Raw genomic sequence first — 21898 nt, 5'->3', positions numbered from 1 at the left:
TCACCAGTATTTTACTCTGGGTTAACTGCAGTTCCTGACCTTTCACTTAGGGAGAAAAATGGACTTTCTCAAGGTGCAAGTAACTCCTTCACTCATTCTCTCTCTCTCTCTCTCTCTCTCTCTCTCTCTCACACACACACACACACACACACACACACACACACACAGAGTTCACAAAATTCTAAGGTTAAAACAACAAAACACCTTCAGGGTTGCAACCTAATAAGGCTATGAAAACTTTCCCAAAGAGTCAGCTTTGGTTCCTAAGGGAATGCTTATGCCTTGGGGTTGGGGAAGGATAGAGGAAACCTTCCAGCTTTGATTATACTTGCACAGCTCCCTTGGCACTGCCATTTTCAGTTCCAAAAAGAGCTGCATTTGACATGGAAACACCTCAACAGGGCAATTAGTATAAAGCAGAAAACAGGGCGACCATGGAAAAGTGTTCGTACAAAGAAAGTAATGGCAACAAACAACAATCAATCAAAATAAAATAAAGCAAAACCAAAAACACCCGTTTTGCTTTGTCCTTTTCTACTACAGTCTCCAGGGATTGCCTTTTGTTAAAAGGCAACTACCACAACAAAAATAACCTGTGATATTTTCTTTATTCCATTGCAACAAAGGCAAATCATTTAATTCTTTGGATGAATAGACCTACATTTCTTAAATATTTTCAACTTATTTAGATGACTCTAAAGTTATAGCCATACCCTGAAGATTTTAGATGTCTATTATCTGCCTTAAAAGTGCTAGAATTACAGACATTTAGGACTTCTTTTTTCAATATTCTTAAAAAAATATGTTTTAAAAACAACCACACGTCACAAACTAAATGATGAATAAAGCTGTCATGCCACAGACAAGGCCTATGGTATTGTCAAATATAAACTCTATTTGTGTCCATTTTTGAAAACTATAACAAAGCAAAGCAAACTGTGCCATTTGAATTTATTTATTCTGAACTGCATCACACCTACATTTTAAGAACTGGGAGCATTTCAATCACCACAGCATTTAGCACAGTCTACTATAAAGATCAATAATACCTGTTGAATGTAGAAATGTGATGCCTGCCATTATCAATTATGTGCTTTCCGAATCATGATAGAAAGAGAAGAAACAAACCAAGATACTGGCTGGGCGCTGTGGCTCATGTCTGTAATCTCACTACTTTGGGAGGCCAAGGCATGCAGATCACTTGAAGTCAGGAGTTTCAGACCAGCCTGACCAACATGGTGAAATCCAGTGTCTACTGAAAATACAAAAGTTAGCTGGGCATGGTGGCACACGCCTGTAATCTCAGCTATTGTGGTGGCTGAGCATAAGAACCACTTGAACCTGGGAAGCGGAGGTTGCAGTGAGCCAAGATCGTGCCACTGCACTCCAGCCTGGGTGAGGAAGTGAGACTGTCTAAAAAATAAAAAAATAATAATAATAAAAAAACAAGATACCTTTTAAAGAGCTTTTGGAATCATTAAGACCATTCTACATTTCATTACCTACTAATCAAAAGAAAAGCTACTATTTTCGAGAGGAAAAAAAATTTTACCTAAATAAATTCTGAATTTTTTTCTGACTTACTATGACCTGAAACTGATAACCACACCAATTTTTCACCAGGAAGGGGATCTGTAACATCAACAATACTGCCCTAAGAACTGAATTTAATCATCAGATTCATTTCCTCCAATATATGTGTTCTGAGATTTATTGTCCACTCACCTTCTTTTTTCATGGGCTATCAATTTTTTATTTAAAAAATTACTAGTAACTAGGCAAAGTTATATTTTAAACCTCTAACAATTTACAAATATGTTTTAGAGGTGCTATGCTATTTTCAGATTTAGTAAGTCAATCAATATTCCACAGATTTGGAAGTTCACACAGCTATAGGTGCATTTATAAATTTGAGTACATGTCATCTGGTTTGCAATTCTTGTAAATATGGTAAGCTTGTATGCAGACATGAGCCATTTTGGTAACTGATAGAGCATGATATATGAGTTATTAAATAAAATATGCAAATATTTGGTTATTAAATTCAATTAACTTTAAAATGTTTATTAATTCAGAATACTTTAATGAGATACTTTCATTTAATTTAATTAAGACTATTAATCATTAAGCCTATTTGGATAAGATGCTTCCATTGAGTTTATCTTCTTTTTATAAGCATATACTGTATTTTTTTCAAAAGGATGAATATAATCTTCTTGAAAAAAAAATCACAATATGTAAAAATATATCCCTTTTTAAAGTGGAAGTTATATCAATCTTTTTTTTTTTTTTTCAATAAAGATGAGGTTTCACCATGATGGCCAGGCTGGTCTTGAACTCCTGACCTCAGGGGATCCACCCACCTCAGTCTCCCAAAGTGCTAGGATTACAGGTGTGAGCCACTGCACCCGGCCTAAATCTTCAAGAAGAAATGTCACATTGTATTCCATTTGGTAGTGAATTAATAAAAAGTCATTGTTTTTAAAAACATAATCTGAATAATTCCCTTAATTTGTATCTGAATTAAAGTGGACATTTAATTATTTTGATTCTTTAAAATCTACTCTTCAGCAGTTTCTGTGTGAACCAATATGAAGATGGGCAGACGACTCTGTCTGAGTATCTACCTTTCTACAGACACTTTCCACAAAGGAGGATTACAATCAGAGTTGGGTTGGAAAATTATGTCCACTCTATTTGGTGAACTCCTTACGGGATTACCTCATCCTCTTCTGCCAATTTTTATTTCTGATTACTTATGATTATACCATGAATCTAATTATTTGTCAATTTGGTACAACTTGTTCTTAAATAAAATAAATAACATATAAGAGGCAGCTGACTTTGAACTATTTTCTAAAGGAAATGCATGGGACAATATTAGAACTGGTTTTGAAAATGAAGTTTTAGAATACTTTTCTCATCCAACCAAATAAAGTCAATCTTTTATGAATCACATCAGTATACAAACAGAAATTAAAACTTTAACAAATTCCTTCTTTAGCTACTGATTCCAACAATCTTCCCACTCCAAAATTTATGCATGCTGTCAATAACAGTTATATTGACTAACTAAAATTTCTTTCTAGTTTTTTTCCCCTGCTACAACATGGGAACAAATGAATAGTGAAATGGCTTAGAATCAGCAGTGGAGGAAAGAGTTGAAATAAGAAGAATCTACAATGTGAAAACCAATGCTTTATCTTCAGTTAGCTCAAAAATCTTCCCTAAAGCTGTGATTTCACTTTTAAGGTTCTAAAATCTAAATGTCAAATTCCACCCCCTCCCCCACCAAAAATATTATAAATTATAGAAAACATTTTATAGCATTTAAAAATTCCAATGATCAGTAAGCACATACTATAGTCCCAACTTAATTTGACGTCCCATTTACATAAGAAATAAAAGAGAAGGACAAGGAAAGAAGAATGGCAGAGCCAAAACAACTAAATTTTTAACATATATTTTCTGTAAAGCTAGTTAAAAACAAACACTATAGCTCACGTAATTTTTAGGTGTAAGTGTAGGGTTGGAAATAATTAAAATGTTACCTTTGCCAAGTAATTCCCAATGTATCCTCACTGGTACTGGGGTATAAATGCCTGCCGTTTTGATTCATGGTCCAGTCACAAATCCTCAGCTGTCAATTGAAACCTAGCAGTCAGATATGGATCGAGCAGTTCTACAGTTTTTAGTATTTAAATGAACACATGCAAACTAGTACTGTACATGGCATTAACCTTACTTTCCCAAGAGGCAACTTAAAGAAAAAAAAAGCAAAAGAAAATCTTATTCTGAAAAGCAAAATTCCTAAACTCTTTTTTAGAAAAAGCTATTGCAATATGCTTCTCTATTAATTAAAGCATACAAGAGAAACAAGTGCTTAGAACATAACAATTAGCCATTATTAGAGTACAAATTGAGCTGAAATAAAAGCAAACGTTAATATTCAATAGAGAGATATATTTTAGAAAGAAAATAAAAACGCATTTTTTTCTATGCATCGTACCAAATAATCTGCACTGAATAAAATAATCAATAACTTTAAGCATGCAGTTTGCAAAACATAGAAGACATGCAGTCTAGAGGAGAAAGGCCCATCTTACAAATATTCACCCTAACTTGTGTTTAGAAGCATCAAGGTCTTCAGTTTTAACCTTTTACTAATTTTGTTTTACTTAAACTGGCATTGTTTAGGAAGAGTTGATAAGCGTTTCTAGTTTTATTTTAAACTCAGAGTAATGGCATTTAAAATACTTTACTACATCTGAAGAAAGTGAGGAATGCACTGAATACAAGCTGAAACAAATTCTTCCCAGATCTCCGAATCATCAGCTCTGCCCTTCAGAGATTGTTCGAGTAACCCTATCCAGCTCTGCTTGGTTAACAGCTGCCCCACAGTGCTAGCAGATTTATTGAAAAGATATATTGCTTATATTTATTCTTTAGAAACTAAACTTATCTGTTCTGGGGGGGGAAACACACTAGAAAATCTAGTTTTTAACCTTTAGATAGCCACACTGTAAATTAACAGCATCTTACATTGAAAAGATGACTTCTTCACAGTAATACACTAAACCTTGTTTGCTGCTTTTCAATGAGAATTTCCAGATGATGACTGGAACCAAAGTACCATAAATTATCATAAATTTAAAATTTTTGATAAACTATTTTAAATATTTCTGATAATGTTACAGCTAAAAAATTGGCTATTAAGCATCTTTAATTTTCCTTTTAGACTCTTGAGCTTATGCATATGCTAAGTAACAGTGATTCAGGAGTTCTAGAAAGGTAGTTTTTGCTCATTTTTCTACAGATCTATGAGGCTCCAAAAATATTAGCTCAAATTTCCAGGTCATGTGTTTTAATTCTATGCATATTTCAGGATTTCAAGTAAAAGTGCTTTTATGATTTAAAGAACTGAAAAAATTCCCTGCATGTACATAGATAGAGCAATAGATTGATAGACATGTAGATTCTGCTCAGGATATATGTCATAAAGAAGTCAGAAATCAATCAGTAAGTAAGTTAGAAAAAATATATTCTTCTTTTTGAGACAGAGTCTCACTCCATCACCCAGGCTGGAGTGCAGTGGCACCATCTTGGCTCACTGCAACTTCCTACCTCCCGAGTTCAAGCAATTCTCCTGCCTCAGCCTCTCAAGTAGCTGGGATTACAAGAGCGCACCCCCACACTCAGTTAATTTTTGTATTTTTAGTAGAGATGGGATTTGGCCATGTTGGATAGGCTGGTCTTGAACTCTTGACCTTGAGTGATCTGTTGGCCTCAGCCTCCTAAAGTGCTGGGATTAAAGGTGTAAGCCACAGTGCCTGGTCATAAATGTTCTTAAAATGGACCAAAATACTCCCATGAAGGGAAAAAAGTATATTTGCTTTGTTTTAAATCAGATAACACACTTTAAATATTTCAAAGAAGTAAATGTGTTCAGTCTAGTGGGAAGCAATATGGCAAGATTTTTTAAAAGTTCTCAAAATGGGTTGTCTAATCAAATTTAGTGTGATGAGGCAATTTTTTTTTAAGTTTAAAAAATACAATGAAAACAATCAGAAAACAGTTCAAGAAACTTGGCTTTGTATAACAATAACCTTACTGATTAATCACTTACTGATTCTACTCTAGTCAATGAAAATGCAAGGGTTTTGTTTAATTTTTGTTTGTTTTTTGAAACAGAGTTTCCCTCTATTGCCCAGACTGGAGTTCACTGGTACAATCATGGTTCACTCCTCCTCAACCTCCAGGGCTCAAGTGATCCTCCCATCTCAGCCTTCTGAGTAGCTGGGACTACAGGTTCACACCACCATGGCTGGCTAACTAAAAAACAAAAATTGTAGAGACAAGATGGTGCTATGTTGCCCAGGCTAGGGAAAATACTAGTTTTGAATCAATGACACATGCAGAAGAAGGGAGATCTATATTTAGGGATAGCACATATAAATTCTGTTAATTATTAACTTCAGATTAGTATCTATGGGGCTCTCAGCTTAGGCTGGAGAAGTTTTCAGGAAGACAATATACTTTCCCAAAGCCAGGGGAATCTAAATATCACTCACTGATTGGCTTATTGTCCCACAGTCAACTGCAGGACCACATCTCCTCAGAAAAATGTGTTGTAAATTAGTTTTTTGTTGTTAATGTTGCTAATATTTTGTTTGTTTGTTTGTTTTACCACCCCCAAAAATGTCAAGTGGGCTATCTTTGACCATATGCTGTACAATTTAAAATGAACAAATTTTTGAACTTCTCTTTTGTAAAAGCAGTATCAAAAGGGAATAAACCTGACTACAGCTACTCATTTTCATCTATTTAAGATATATGCAAAAGAAATAATTTCTCCCAAACAGAAAAATATGCTTAAGTACATGCAAAATAATCAATACATATATTTAGCAACAATTTAATCACAAAGAAATTGGCTGGATATTAATTAGTATTGAATTAATTTTAGTTGTTAAAAATGTAAAATATAATACACATTTATTTATCTGTTTAGATTGTACAGTATCATTATCAACATTTTCTGAAGTTTCTGAGGAGACATGCTATAACTTAAGCCAGATTACTTAAGCAAGAGCTTCTCTGTTCATGTTGGTTTTTTTCAATTAATAAACCTTCTTGGTCGTAAAGCATCTTTGAAATAACAAACTCCCTGATAAAGTGAAATTTTAAAGGTGATGGTATGGGTGGGGGAAGTAATTAAATCATTAAAATAGAAATAATTTATTCACCAAAGATTTCCATGATAGTAATTCCTAAGAAAATCATTTCCTAATCTTATTTGACCAAGATTTTCCTGGCCAAGCAAATTTTGAACAGACTCTAGTGTATTTAAGTTTTTTTGGGGTCATGTTACATATTCTTAGCATTAGAATAATTCAATGTTCCTAATACAAAATAATTTTACATTAGGCTTTAAATAAGTTTAACATAATAGGTGACAATCTTTCTTGAGTTTGGGCCAGTGATTCCTTAGTTTCTGTACTGTGACAGAATCAGTGTTAGATAATTCAGCTGTAAATTCTCTTTTTTTAAATTTTAAAACTTCAATTTTAAGCGGCGCATAAATACGTGCCTTTCGTTTATATAGAATTTTCCTAAGTTCAAAGCTTTAAGAATGCTCCAAAAATTTTTCAAAGCATTTTTCATTAAGAAATAGAAAATTGTTTTTTTCTCCCAACAGTAATCAAATTTAAAATACCAAGTGCCACTCAGTTTGGAAATTTAGTCTGTTAGAGTTGTCTGTTTTTATGTGGAGGTGGGAAACAATTCTTATTTTTGTAACAATATAGACTCTAAAAAAGAACTGATCATGATCATATGCATATCCTTACAAAAATGCTCACTTGCATAAATCTTTTTAATCCTTTAATTTATATGCAGTACCAACTGAAATTCTATTGTCTAGAAAATGCCCAGAATTTCAAAAGCAAACAAAAGGTGAAGTAAAAAAGTGAGAGTAACCTCCAAAGTGCTATCAGTAAAGGGGTAAAGTTAAAAAATATATATTAAAAACAGTTTAAAAAACTAAGGAAAAAGGGAAGGTGATGTTTTCACTGCATATGTTCTTAGGGTGGAGTTCTATGGTCTCTGGAAGGAGAACCTTGTTCCTGGCCCAACTCAAATCAGATTGCTTCAAAGAAAAAAAGAAAAAGGATGGGGCCATCTGGTTCCTCTCAAATGGCTACATAAAGGGGAAACACCTAAGATTTGGATCATTATCCTTTTCCTAAACTACACTCAAATAATCATGTAAGTAGCAGCCATAAAGAATTAATACTGCTTGTGACTTCAGAATAAGAGTTTGTTTATTCAAATGGGGGTCCTCCTTTGTTATTAACAGGGTCTTTTGTTAAATGCACAGCAATTAGCTTTGGGAACAAAAGAAAGAAGGTAAGCAAAATGTTATACTTTGCTAGACTCAGCAAACAGGCTGATGTACTAACAGTCCCTATGATGACAACAAATTTCAATTGAACCAATAAACCATTACTGTGAACGAACAATCAACACAGGCAAATTTACCTTCTCACTTCTTTTTTAAGTTTACAGAGACCCTCAGGGGAATATCTTGAAAGGTATGTTTTATGTTTTATTGTGTTTCTTCATTTCTCCAGACCCTCAAGGAAACAGATTTTTGAGGGGTGAAAGTTCTTTTTGCGGGGAAAGACGGATGCTTAAAAGGATTAACACTCCAATATTCATACTTCGGATTAGGAGAATTTTATTTTATTGCTATTATTAATTACCTACATGGAGCAAATTAAATGGTCTCTGGATGAATAGTATGTAACCTCTGAAGGAATGGTATGAATAAGAAAAACGGTCAGAATAAAATTGTGTTGCATGTTTCACATATAACACATGGAAAACAACAACAGCAACAAAAAAGATACTTAAATCATCCTCAGATCTTAAAAGTAACCTCTAATGCCAATTTCTGAAACCCATGCTTCTTGATATTTAATTTAATTAACAGAGGTAGAATTAAATGAGTATGCATAGTCCATGAGCAGAATAAACATTATTAACCATAAATCGTAAGTATTAGAAAATGAAAGTTTTTTTTCATTAGAGGTTACTATAACTTTTAAATTTTAAGATTTCAGGGGACTTCAGAGCTCACATAGTTCAACCTCTTCATTTTCCTTTCCAAGATAAGGCTCCGGGGCAACAAGGTTTAAGGACTTGTCCAAGGTTAGAAATGCTCTGCCACATCAACACTAAATCTCAAGCCTTCTGACTCCTCCTAATCCCTGGTTCTCACCCACTACACCAGTTACTTGTCATTGTTCCTTTTCTATCCTGTCCTGTATGTGAAGCTCAAGAATACTGAATGCTAAAATATCTGTAAATATAACCTTCAGAATTCCCTCACCTCCTTGACTCAACTTAGATCTTTTAAAGTTAATATTTTCAGAAAAGAAGATAATTTTTCCCTTGTGTTTTTGTTGATTAAAATTTAAGTTTACATAAAACATAATTTTACTTTTACATTACATAGAACAGCTTATCTGGATATTAGTCTTTGATACCCAGCAAAGGTAAGTGAACAAACCAGTGAATGAAAAAGACAGACAATGGAAGGATTTTTTGAATTTAAGAACTAGCCAAAGAGCTAAACATTTGCATAGCCATTATTTCGACTGAAACTTCCTTTAAATGTGTTTCCTTTCAAGCTAGCATACGTGAAAAGTGACCTCTTATCCACTTACATACCTACCCAGAAGTCATGTGATAGCGTTTTACGTCAAGCTGTCAATTATGATAACAGACACAATAAGAACAGCCTAAGTGTTGATAGCCTGCTTCCTGACTGTATTGAAAAGTTTGTTGATAGTCCACTTGTGTCCTTTTAATTTCTTGCTTCTAATAAATGACTACCTTCCAGTGGTAGTACCAAGCTTTGGCTTTGCCATTTGCCAGGACAAACATTATAAGAAGATTTAAACTAATATCTTAGTTTTAAAAAATCCTACAGAGGCAATTTCTTAAAAAGGGCATTTTGTGTAACAGAAATTTTCAGTGTAATGAGAAGTACTTTCAAATTGTAATTTTAAAAAGAAAAGTATTATAAGAAAAGTATTGAAACAATTTAAATATAAACTAGCCCAGTAATTGAAATTCAAATAATAGAATTATATAGTCATGCAAGAGATGTAACATGCTGAAGCCCAAGCACCAATAAAATCCATGCAATTGTGAGAAGTAATGCAAGGACCTGAAGTGATCAGGCCACTGATTCATTAGCTCTTATTATAGGTAATATATATAGTCAGGAGATTATAATTTTGAGATTATGAAAATAAGGCCGATTTCTTATAAACTACACCTTACTTGACTTTACTGTCTCACTTAGGGAAGGCAAAAGTGAATTCCTAATTTATTCAATTAAAATCTGAAATATACATCAAAGGTTAATATGCACTTCAATGGCCTGTTTGAATGGTGACCTTTTATTTCAAACTAGAAGCTTCTTAACTGACAACTTTTATTTCCAATTTACAGAGATTTTTAAATATATGTTGAATTGATGTATAATAGTAAGAATTTAGGCTTTTATTATGACCTTAGACTCACATATAATGGTGATAATCAAATTAGCTAGATTCTCTTATATTAATACTACCAAAATTTCTATAATAGCCAAGGAAAGAGGCCTGAAATTAGCAACTCACTAGGAGGTTAACCAGATAAGAAACTGGTGCTAATTCAAGTAAGTTGCCTCATATTATTCATCTATGCTAAAATTGTTAGACTGGATCATAAAATAATTTCTGTATTTTCTAAGTACCATCCAACACTATGATTGATAGTTCCCATTCTCTGAGAGATAAAATTTGGGAAACATGGTGCCTTCATGGCCTATCATAATGAATCTGTACAATGGGTTGATGAAGTATAAAGTATGAGAGAGAAAAGGATATACTGCATTTTCCTAAACTTCTATGAAGTTAAGTCAGTGTGGAGGTGTTCCACATTTCTGAAAATGTTCCAAATCATAAAAAGACATTTCTCAGCAGAACTAATGAGTTCAGTTTGCCAAAGCAGGACCCATGAGTTCTTCAAGCCACCAAAACCATCTTCCAATAGAAAAGTTCAAGAAGAATGAAGCTCCAACTGAAGCTCTGATTTTCAGATTTCCCCCATGCCAATAGCAAATGCAATAAGTAAGCCAATAATCCCAAAGACAGACTAGTTCTAGACTTGAAAAGTATTCAAGATTGTGTTAAGAGATAAAGAAAAATGTCTAAAGTCAAATATTGATCAGCTGGTGTGAGCTGACTATTATGACTGATTAGGGAGGATTATTTTTGATGGCAGATTATCAACTGGTTTACATGAACCTTTTGGAAATATTCTTTATGATTATGTGAATTTATTTTTTTAGATTTAAATGAGATATATTTTCGATAGGTGAACTTCCTTCCAGTCAAAATAAACTAGTATTCCCGATCAGTTAGCAACCAGTGTCATCAGTAATAACCATTATGAAAAGGAGCACAAAGATGTATAATTACTAATAACAACTGTCTCTGTACCAAGCAAATGATATAAAAGTGTATACTTCTAGTATTCAGATTTGACAATATGAATGTATTACTCTTACAGGTGAAGTATAGGGTTCATTTTAATATTATAAAGTTTTTCATCTCAATTTGATAATGCTAGTATGCTTATGTATTAGAAATGACCATATTGGAAACTCCACTGTAGTGTCATCTTGTGGAAAGATTATTTATAAAATAATCAAAATTACCCAACAACTTTAAATTTATCATTAATTCTAATTTATGTAGGCTGTATTAAAGTTCTTTTCTAAGAAAAAAAAAAGCACTCAAAATTACACATCAGTACTTTTCATAACCTAAAAGGATAAATCTTTATAAAGCAGCCACCATGAACTGAAAAATGTACCTGGTGACGATATTTATTCTTAAAGGGTCATGTATATTAAAGGCTATGGGGAATGTTTAAAAGAACCCTCTCAGACTAAAGCACTGCCTTTCTAATTTTGAATTTCTCCTAGCTAATATAACATGATTGATTACCTTTATTTCATGTACTCCTTGATTTTCCTTTCCATTCATCATTGAGTGCTTTAAACCAAATGCATTTAGAACCTGCCTCTAGAAGAGTGGTCTCTTTTAAATCTTTGTAAAGTAATGAAAGGACACAGTAAATCAATCTCATTTCTACTGTAGGAAAGCATAATCTTTACTTTACTGAAGTCATTTAAACTATATCTGTCCCTTTATTCCTGGACAGTAAACATAAAACTTCATTTCTGTAATTCTTTTAAAATGTGAAAGGCCAAAACGAAAGGCTTTTGACTGCAGCCTTAGTTTACTAACATACAACTACAGCATGATATGTATTTACATGTATTTTCTGCATGTCTCAAAACTGGAGTTCATGAAATAAGGCATACATGGGCTTCTTCAAATTAAAAAAATAGCACTAACTCTTTCATTACATAGAGGACAAATTATCTGTCTGCATGATATTTAACATTTTTCAGCTATAAAGGACACATTTTTTTTTTGCTTCCAAGGATCTATGTATATCATGCATTCCATAAATATTAACCATAGTTGACTGAAAAAAACGAATTCACATTCTAAGTGGTCTTGATTCAACGTGCTCCACTTAAATAAGTGGCTGTCTTCTTCGGTTTTAAAAAAGTTTATAGTTCTAGAACTCATAGTTTTTTAAAAATATGATGTGCCAGAATGCTATCTACATTAAAATTCATATTTTCATGATGCTTGCTAAGTTTTCTTGATGTATTTTTAGATATGTGAAAGAAGTAACTTTTATATTAATGGACTTTTGTAATCATAATTACATGAGGCTTCAACGCCTATCATAAGGGATAAGAAAATTAAAGCTGCCATAGGTTAGGGTAGTGGAGGAGGAAGGCTGCCTCCAAATACATGGAATTGGTACTGCATTCTAACTAGCATTTGGGGCTAACAGTTTAAATAATGGAGGCACATTTTTATGAATTAAAAATTAACTGGAAATTAGAGATGTGTTATAAAAAATAATGCAAATCCCATGACAAAAATATTCCTGAGAATATGTAATGATTTTTAAAAGAACAAGTTTCTAAACCTATACATCCTGCATATGTATTTTAAAAAACACAATGAACACATACATTTGTCAAATAGAACCATATTATAGTAATTATAACTCATTTCCTATTATAACAATTTTAGAGGTGAAAAATCAACATGGCAGAGAATTATGTTGAAAAGCCAATGGCTGGCAAAACCACTAATTATTATTTGGTATTTTCATAACTGTGTACAGATGTTTTCAGTTAGTTCTCACTCTTTTGGTTTGTTTTGTTTTGCTTTTTTAAAACCTGGCAAAACATCAAGTATCCTGAATAAGCTATCATCTTTATGATTTTCTCTGAGTTCTGCATGTGGTGACCTTTAATATGCAGTCTGCCCCCTTGGGCTGCAACTGGAAAGGACTTGAGAACTCCACACCAAGCACAGTGAGGTAGGCCACAACAAGGGTATGTGAGGTGAACAGATCTAGAACAAAGTAAGTGGGCAAAAGTATCCTACTACCTGTACAAAAGCTCATATATATGCACAGGCAATTTATAAATAAAGAGCAAGTTAGTTAACAACAGCTCCTCATTATTTCTTATAGCCTAATTTTCCCCTATGTAATATTTTGCATAGTGTTAATTTCAAACTGCTCTGCTATTAAAACTTGAGAGCAGCAAACATATGCATCATAAAATAGATTTAAATTCAGAACTGTTCAGAATTATTTTTGTTATCCTATAACTAGAATCGTGGGATTTCTACATTGGTATGGTCCATGCTTTTGACTGTGGCTAATCTGTTTATAAGCCACCATTAATCCTGGCTGTATATTTTCACAGTTTGGGTAAACACTTCATTTGCATTAAATTTACAGCATTAATGAGATGTGAAATTTAAAATGCTACTAGAAACATAAAGGATGTAAGACAGCAGAACAAAAAAAGTGTTTTTATCACATCTGAAATCAGTAAACCAATTTAAAGCTATTAAAATAGGAATGAAGTGTCGCCTGAGATTTTAGCTTCATAACTCATCATCTTGGACTAAAATACAAATGTGAGGAGCAAAACATCTGGAAAATACGAAATCACTCACAAACTCGAATTATATATTGCTTTTATTCTAGTTGGCTTTTAAAACAGTTTGCAGTTTTTGTCTTTGAAAGCTATAGGCTAGTAAGTTCTCAATAGCCAATGAAACTGAGAAAAATACACTTTGTCTAAAAGGCTATTACTCATGGATATTATCAATATATGCTACAGAGATGGAAAAGGTCATGAGCCAATTTGAGAAACTCTGCTCAAAGAGGTGAGAAACAAAGGATCAATGAGAAAAAATTCTGGGAAATGAAATGATCAATTTTGGTCTCAGAAGCCCCAGGAGCCCCCTTCTGAGTCCAGATTGAGAGGCAACATGGAGAAGCACGGAAGCGAAAGCGTGGCTACACCATCACACCTGGGTGAAACTTGCCCACCTGTTGCTGATGTAGGAAGGATGGGTCTCTTGGGCTTAGTCCCACATATCGATTGGCTTGAGATGTGCCTGAGGCTGTGTAGGCTGATTAAGGAAGAACAAAAACAAAGATAAAAATTGTGAACTATGAGAACGAACACCCTGTCCATGTATAAGAAACCTAGAGAAGTGGGATTTGTAACCAAAAGTGTCTTCATTTCTCTTCTGTCTGAGTGAATACCAAGTGATAGAAAAGAAATGATACTTGACTTCAAATCAACTAGTTTATTCCCCCTAAAAAATCTATCCAGTAAAGCAGATCTCATACTTCAGTCTGGGTACCTCACACTTCCATGCTCTAGTGACTGTCCTGCTGAGGTACTAAGGACTGGTTAAATAGAAGGGTCCTGTATCTAGATGTACTTTTTCACCAGATTATTAGTTGTCCAATATGAAATAATCAATGATGGTATATGATTCTAAATGTAAAGCAGACTGAAAGTCCATCAGGAAAAAGTGACAGCTTTTAATGATGGAATTTAAGCAGATGTGCTTAATGATATGGGATGGCAAATGTCTTGTTTAAAAGTATTACTAAAAAGGAAATCAAATCTCACTATCATGACGGAGGAGCCTATATCATGTAGAATGAATTAGCTTGGTGTTTTACTTGTGAAAATGGCCTCAGGTCTGTTAGGAATGTTTTTGGAAAAAAAAATACTTCCCATAAGCACACATACAAAAATCAATTTCTTCTAACTGATCCAGGAAGGGAACTGATGCACCTTTTAAATAGTTGGCCACTATGTAGTAACTATTCCTTACATTGTTATAGTCTCACGTGCAAGTACTTTTTGTACAACTGCTTTTTGCTTTTTGGTATAGAGTAAATTTTTCAAACACACATGAAAAATGAATAGGGAGCTACTCCTAAAGACTTTCGTTACTTTTCACAAGGAAAGGACTAAGGTATCTTCCCAGAACTAAGCAATCCCACTGCTCCATATCACCATATATTATTTGTATTGTTCTGAAGAAAGCTACACTGTTTGGTTTAAAACCAGCAGATTAATGAGGAATCCAGGCATTCATTTTAAATGGGCTGGATTTCTAAAACCAATATATTAATTCTGCCTTTTTCTCTTAGAGGACTGCAGAATTTGACCCTTGGAAGCTTTTTTAGGTCAACTTTTTAAAAACAGTGAAGATGCTCACAATTCTTATTTTAATTGCTCCTGAAAAAGGGGCCATGCAAGGCAGCCATTAGCGACCAGTGACCCCTACTCAATCTCCAAGCCTCTGGAATTCACCACACCTCACACCTCGCAAACAGCTGGAGAGGAGCTTCACCCTTACAGAAAGAGCACCAAATCTGTGCTGCTTTTTCTTTTCAACCATGAGAAAGAGCTTTCCTTGACTTCTGTGTTTTCTTTAACCTTACTGCCTTATCAATTCAATGACTAGCTTTTTTTAATTACCGGTAGTGCCTAGGAAGCTGGAGCTACAAGTTTGTTGATAGGAAAGAAAAACTACTCACTATGTTTCTTTTATGTAGGAGTGGAAAATGGACTGATGCAGCCATCTTTATACAACCAAGATATTCCTTTTGAATATTTTGTAATTTTACTAGTCAAATCAGATCCCTTTTTGAACAACCTGTATGTAAGTATAAAAACAATTCATTAACAAACAGGCTGAGGGTACTCACATAAATGAGCTGTGATCGTTTGGGTCTGATCTTCTCCTGAATCTCTTCTATTAATAACACCATAAGAGTAGGCATCAGAGTTTCTAGAACTTGGTTTTGATCATTTATCCTGTGATAATCTTTCAACTACTTAAAAAAAATTCTTTGTTTCCTTTGTGCTTTCATTTAAATTTCTGACATTGCTCAAAGATGTCAAGACATCACTTTCAAAATGAGTACTTAGGGTTTTAGTGACTGTAATACACATAGCAAACTTTTAGAACAAATAATTTTTAGTTTTTCCTGAGTGGGTCGCATCCATCTGTGCATTCAGGGAAGTGTTTTAAGCATTAAGAATTATTGATGAGTATTACAAGCCTATAGAAATTATTAATTTATGGAGCTCATGAATTTTGAAAAAAAATGCTGAATTCACTGTACGAAGGTATTGTCCATTTTTCTTAAAGGGTTCCTTCCTAGTCTTTTAGAAACTATTTTTAAAAATGGCATCTTTCCAATGGGCAAGAAAGAGCCAGTGGTGCCTCTGATTGTCTCTGATTCCCATGGAAATTTCAAGATCATGGGGATTTTCTTGCTCTAAGAAAGTAAAAGGTTTGAATTTAGGATACCTGTATAATTGGTGAGGCGCATGCGAATTCCACCAATTCCATAACTTTATCATTCCACTTCACCAATTTGTACATTCTAGCTCCAGTACTAAGAAGCTGACAGCTGGGTGAAACCACCTCAAAATTAATTTCTTCTACACTTTTGAGCATTTTATATGAAACAATAAAGGAATCGTGGCTTATTGTTATGTATTAGGAAGGTTCACTGGCTAAATCTCTGACATTTAAAATGTTATGGCCATACTAAAAAGCACAGTATTTGATGTACCATGATAGGCAAAATAATCAAAAGGTGTTTAAAAAAAGCTTGCAGATAATGGAAGTGCAGGTAGCTTACATGTGCCTAATACTAAGTTTTGAAATATTCTCATCTGCTTCCAATGTTATGTGACTGTTTTTAACAATGACATAACCTACAATAATGTAGACATGCAATTACCTTACAGAGGCACTGATTCCATCTGCTTTGTGAGGGGGTTTGATTTCTATAGGAATGCTCCAATAAGTACCAATTATCTAATCTCTCTTTGGGTGATATGAAAACTTTGTATATGTTACTCAGTGCAATTTCAATGTATACCTTGAACGAGCAGGCATGACTTATTATTTTTGTTATAGCTGGTAACTTAAACAAATGAGCTTCTCCCTTTTCAAATATGATGCATTGACTGGAATTTGAGAAGAGAGAGCCTGCGATAGCACAGCCATATCCATGCCTGCTAGCTCCACTTAAATGAGAAATCTCCATCTGGTCAGGTCAGGTAGCTGGAAAAATTGCCATGTTTTCCACCTTGGATCAGATATCCAATGGTGCCTTTGATGGACATTTCTCATTTCCTACAGAAATACTTACTGGTTGCTGTAGGTGAAGCTGCCTCACCTTCAGTGGATGTAGTGATGGGTTTAGTATCTGTCATGCTCAGGGTCACAGGTCGCACTGCACTGGGATGGGGAGAGGGTGCCAAGACAGGAGTGAAATGGCCAGGCACTTTCCCTACTACTTGACCACTGCTGTTAGGCTACAAAACAAAAACAGAATGCCAGGTGAAGCAATCCAGAAGGCAGTCATCTTGTCCAACAAGTCCACACAACCGTGTGGATCCAGCACACTGCACATAGGCACCACACAGGCCCTCTCCAGTCGGAGTTGGAGAGGCTGGTCAATGGTTAGTAGTAACAAGGAGCAGCAGCATTTCAAAGAAGGTATTCGTCTTCAAAGCATGTGGTATAATTCCTCTTTACAGGACCCCTGAGAGCCAGGTAGACTTGATACTTTCATGCAGTAGGCCAGGAAACTCAAGTGGAGACTTAAATGCTTAGCCCAAAGGCTAAAATGAAATTCCTTACTGAACTCGTTAGAGTTGGAACCCAATGTTTCCTTATTCTCTGCTCTTCATTTTCTACAATGAGTCAGTTTTGGCTTTCAGAACACAATTTTCCCCTACATGATGATATCACTGAAACAAAGGACACAAAAATATCTCGACATCAAACACATCGAATACTGCAATTTTCATTATTTACAGTCAAGAGCCATTCTCCTGCATACAAAATGCTAGCTCTCTCACACAGGTGTGCTCAGATGCACACATTAGGCAATTTAGATTCCAGGATCTATGCTCAACTTTTGATGATTTACTAATAAAACAGATAGAATGAGATTTAAAGCATCTAAAATTTCAGAGGTCATACAATGACATAAAATGCTGAGCTAGGTTTATCTTTACACCTACAAATAAAAGATTTCCAAAGTAAATTAAAATGTACTTAGGGGAAGCAGAGGACAAGCAAATGAGCATTGTTATTTGAGCTACTCTTCCATTATGGTGCATGGAGAGTTACACAAAACATTTATTGTTGACATTTGTGGGAATTAACTGAGAAAATCCCCTGGGCAATGATAGAAAAGATATTATTATCTGAGTTTTAGCCCCTGGGTACAAAAATAGTTTCCGTGGCAGAAAACAAAATCCTAAGGATACACTCTTTGAAGAAATAATGGAATATATTTTTCCAGACAGAGAATGTTATTTTTGATTATACCCATGATAGAATTCTCCACTGCATGGTGTTCATCACAATCTGCTACGAGGCTATTCTCCACAAGTATATAGTCTTTATAATATGAACTGTTAAAGGCAAAGAAAACAATGAGCAGAATATTTATCTAAATATCTGCATATAAATTACAAGTAGACATTTATTTAGAAAAAAAGATGAACAGCTCCTAACACTTAAATATTGTGACTTACAGTCATGAACAAAATCTTTGGTTAGGATCCTCAGAGGCCACATTATTTATTCTATAAAGAAAATAGACTTCTTGAATATCTTGACTATTCGTCATGGGCAATTTTAGGTATTTAACTTGATGTCAGGAAAACTGATCAGAGTTTTCCAATATGGAAACCTATGGGAGAGTTATACCTTTAAACTAATTTTCTTCAAAATATTCCATTGAATAGCATGACTGTCTCTCTATAATTGGTGCAGCAGTAATGCAATTAATCTCAAAATTGCTTTGGGGAAGAAAAGGCATCTCAGTTGCTTATCTTAAAAATCAAAATCAGTGCAGCGATGGAGAATATTGGGAAGGAACAGCTAACTAGAGGTGACTGGTGAAGGAGTACTAATTTCTTTTCACTTCCAGAGATAAAATGGTAAATACCAAGAATTTTATTTTGAAATGCAAATTAATTGGATTTGAGTTGGAGTTAAAAATCAAAGTAGATATACTGTTCCTCAAAAAAAAATTTGCAGTTAACTATAAAGACCCATTTTTCCTTTCAAGGGGGAAAAATAGTTTGTTTCTACAACAGACCATCCATTTCTGGTTATTTGAACGTTGGAAATAAGTGCTTTAAACATCTTACTCAAGAAAGAACAAAGGTCTCATTTTATCATTGATGGTATATTCAGTGGTAAAAATGTTTCTATATCCAGTGTTCACCAAAACAGTTTGAAAGTACCCACCTGTAACAAAAGCAGAATGACAGTAATTTCAAAGAAATGCTGCCACCAAATATATTATCCTACCCTGCTTATTCTACAGACTTCATCTGCTGGAATTGAACAACATGAACTGGTAGACACTTCTCTCACTTGAAAAGAATAAAGGTGACAAAGAAAGAATTCACAAGCGAATGCAGACAACTTTCCTAAAACTCAGGAGGATCAGAAGAATAGAGGGGTATTTTTTCCTCGGTTTTCTACTGGTTCAAACAGATGAAGCTACACTAAAAATTTCTATATTTTAAGGCTGTTAATAGATGAACTTTCATACTGTAGATAGAAAAAGAGAGATGTCTTATCTGAAGGTAAAGCTAATAGCATTAGAAAAGGATTATTCTACTTTACAAATGGCTCCTATTATACCAAATCTGGAGAGTTTTTTTGTTGCCTTTTTTTTTTGAGATGAGAGTAATATGCTTCTCTTAGAAGGTGATACGTTATCTTGAAGAGGTGAAGAAAAACTTCGAACAATATAGGCAGATTATCACCTAATATGCCCTCTTAACTTATAAAGAAATTGAAATATACGTAAAACAAGCTCTGAATAATTAAAGAAATGTGTAACACTAAGGGCCTGATTTTAATTTGCATAATTTTTCCCCTAACAGTGCCTAATTAAGACATCAGTTAAAAAAAAAATCCAATGGAACTCTAAGATTTTCCACACTGAATTAACGTTAAGGACTTTTAATGGATGTCTTAATTAGACTTTGTTATTCATGGAAATTCTACACAAATTAAAATCAGACCTTGTGTGCACTGTTCCCAGCTGAGTCTAGCAAAATGCTCTATGGAACTGAGACTTCTGAATCCATACGCTGACAACAAATTTTGTTTCTAAACTGATAAACTAAGATTTTACTGTTTTACTTAGTTGTCTTTAGTACTGCAGTCACGAAAAGTGCTACATTTTAACATTTTCTTCTAAAATATAAACAATAATTTTAACTTCAAATTCAAAATTCAGTATTCAGTTGAGTATCTTAGTTGAACTAAAAGCAATGGTAACTTTTTAAGTAACCCAAAAGGTCCTGGATATCTTATTATTCACAATAAAAAGTTCAGAAAGGACCATTTTGTTTCATTTCAACAAATTAAGACCAAAGGGATTTTTTTCTCACCTTTCTTTGTTAACTATAAATCGACAGACACACACTATTTACTAGCATTTTAGGAAGTGTTCCATAGTAGTAATGATGGAAGTTTGTGAAAATTCTCCAAAATATTAAAAGGTATAATAAGGAGTAGAGAGGAGTCTTAGCAGTAAAGCAGCAAAGCTAAATACTGTATCATAATATCAAAATTACATGTTTTAGATATTACAATTATTGATAGCCCCAGCTCTGGTACAGACTGTCTATTTGATTGTGGAAAACCCTCATATACCAAATCCCTATGAAATAACCTCTCGGTAGAAGAAACCACATGTCTAGGCGAGTGAGAAATGTTCATGAGTCACTACACTTACACAATGAATCCCCAAAACCACTGCACAAGGCTCACAAAAAAAAAAAAAAGACGTTTCTAGTAATGTCACTCATTATTAAATGTAAGTCATGTCTCTGCAAAGAATATTCAAGTAGTCATCAAACACTGAAAATGTTTACATTACCAAAGCTTATTTTAATACCTAATAGTTGGTCTATAAATACAACTGTAAGTTCTTTTGTGTGTGTTTATTTTAGCACATACCTTACTCCTTCCTGAAATAAGCACTTTGTATCTGTGTCAAACCAGGTATTTCAGAGGTGTGAACTCCAGCTCAGAGCTTTCCTGTCAGTGTACTTTCTGCATAAACTTTCCCTTCAGTGAATGAAAATCCAAAAACATTAAACCATCTTCACAAATGTACCCTTTGGGGCAACACACTTCCTACCTGTCATTCAGCCACCTTTAAATAAAAACTTATTGAGTCACCAAGCAACTTCCTGAAGATGGATTTCAAGGCTTGACGTTCTGCCAGACACACTGTCTGACTAACCTTCATGTCTCAGAATTAGACCTGTCCCATCTCCCTTAGGTGCTAATCTTATTTTCTCTCTTATTTTTACCTGGCTGGTTTGTGGACTGGATGGGTCATAAGAAGGTACATAGTTCTTCAGAGTATCCTGAGGATTCAGGTGGGGAGGATATCTGATTGTTGGATGAGAAAAGTAGCTCGATGGGGCTGGAGGAAGGATAGCTTGTGTTGGAAATGGCAACGGTGAGGGTGGAGGTGGAGTTCGAGTTGAGATGACTGCAGAAGACAGAAAAGGAAAGATTGACTCATTAGCTGGTTACCTTATTGCTCCATTCTGATCCTAAAGAATGCTGTGATACTATAAAACTGGTAACCATTCCTTTTTGTCCCCATGATTTAACCAAGCTCTCCCAAAATAAGTTACTTTTTCACTTTTATTCTCAACACTGGTACTGCAAACTAGACAGAGACAAAACATCACTCTAGAAAATTAACAATCTTGCTTCCTAGCTCCATGAGCAGTTACAAAATAAGTTTCTCTTTTATAGGTTATGTCAATACTTGATAAAAC

General features: G+C 34.2%; 1 protein-coding gene across 15 annotated transcripts in view; it reads right to left on the bottom strand.

The window, feature by feature from the left end:
- The window catches only part of NFIB (nuclear factor I B), a 236631-nt gene that overhangs the window by 16954 nt on the left and 197779 nt on the right, over positions 1-21898 (bottom strand). For 5 of the 15 annotated variants that reach the window (XM_012453509.2, XM_012453510.2, XM_064381553.1 and 2 more), the window contains 4 exons: positions 21419-21603; positions 17209-17374; positions 14062-14144; positions 3552-3640 (listed from right to left, as the gene is read on the bottom strand). In XM_012453509.2, coding sequence (XP_012308932.1) covers positions 3552-3640; positions 14062-14144; positions 17209-17374; positions 21419-21603 — 523 coding nt within the window. Of the gene's footprint in view, positions 1-3551; positions 3641-14061; positions 14145-15576; positions 15696-17208; positions 17375-21418; positions 21604-21898 lie in introns of those variants that run through there. The other 10 variants (XM_064381539.1, XM_012453515.2, XM_064381563.1 and 7 more) reach the window with 6 other exon arrangements.

This window comes from Aotus nancymaae, unplaced genomic scaffold (assembly GCF_030222135.1).
Source record: "Aotus nancymaae isolate 86718 unplaced genomic scaffold, 86718_ANA_hifiasm-v0.15.2.pri h1tg000003l, whole genome shotgun sequence".
Lineage (NCBI taxonomy): Eukaryota > Metazoa > Chordata > Mammalia > Primates > Aotidae > Aotus > Aotus nancymaae.
Note: the sequence above shows the minus strand (reverse complement) of the source record. Positions and strands in the feature narration are given on the sequence as shown.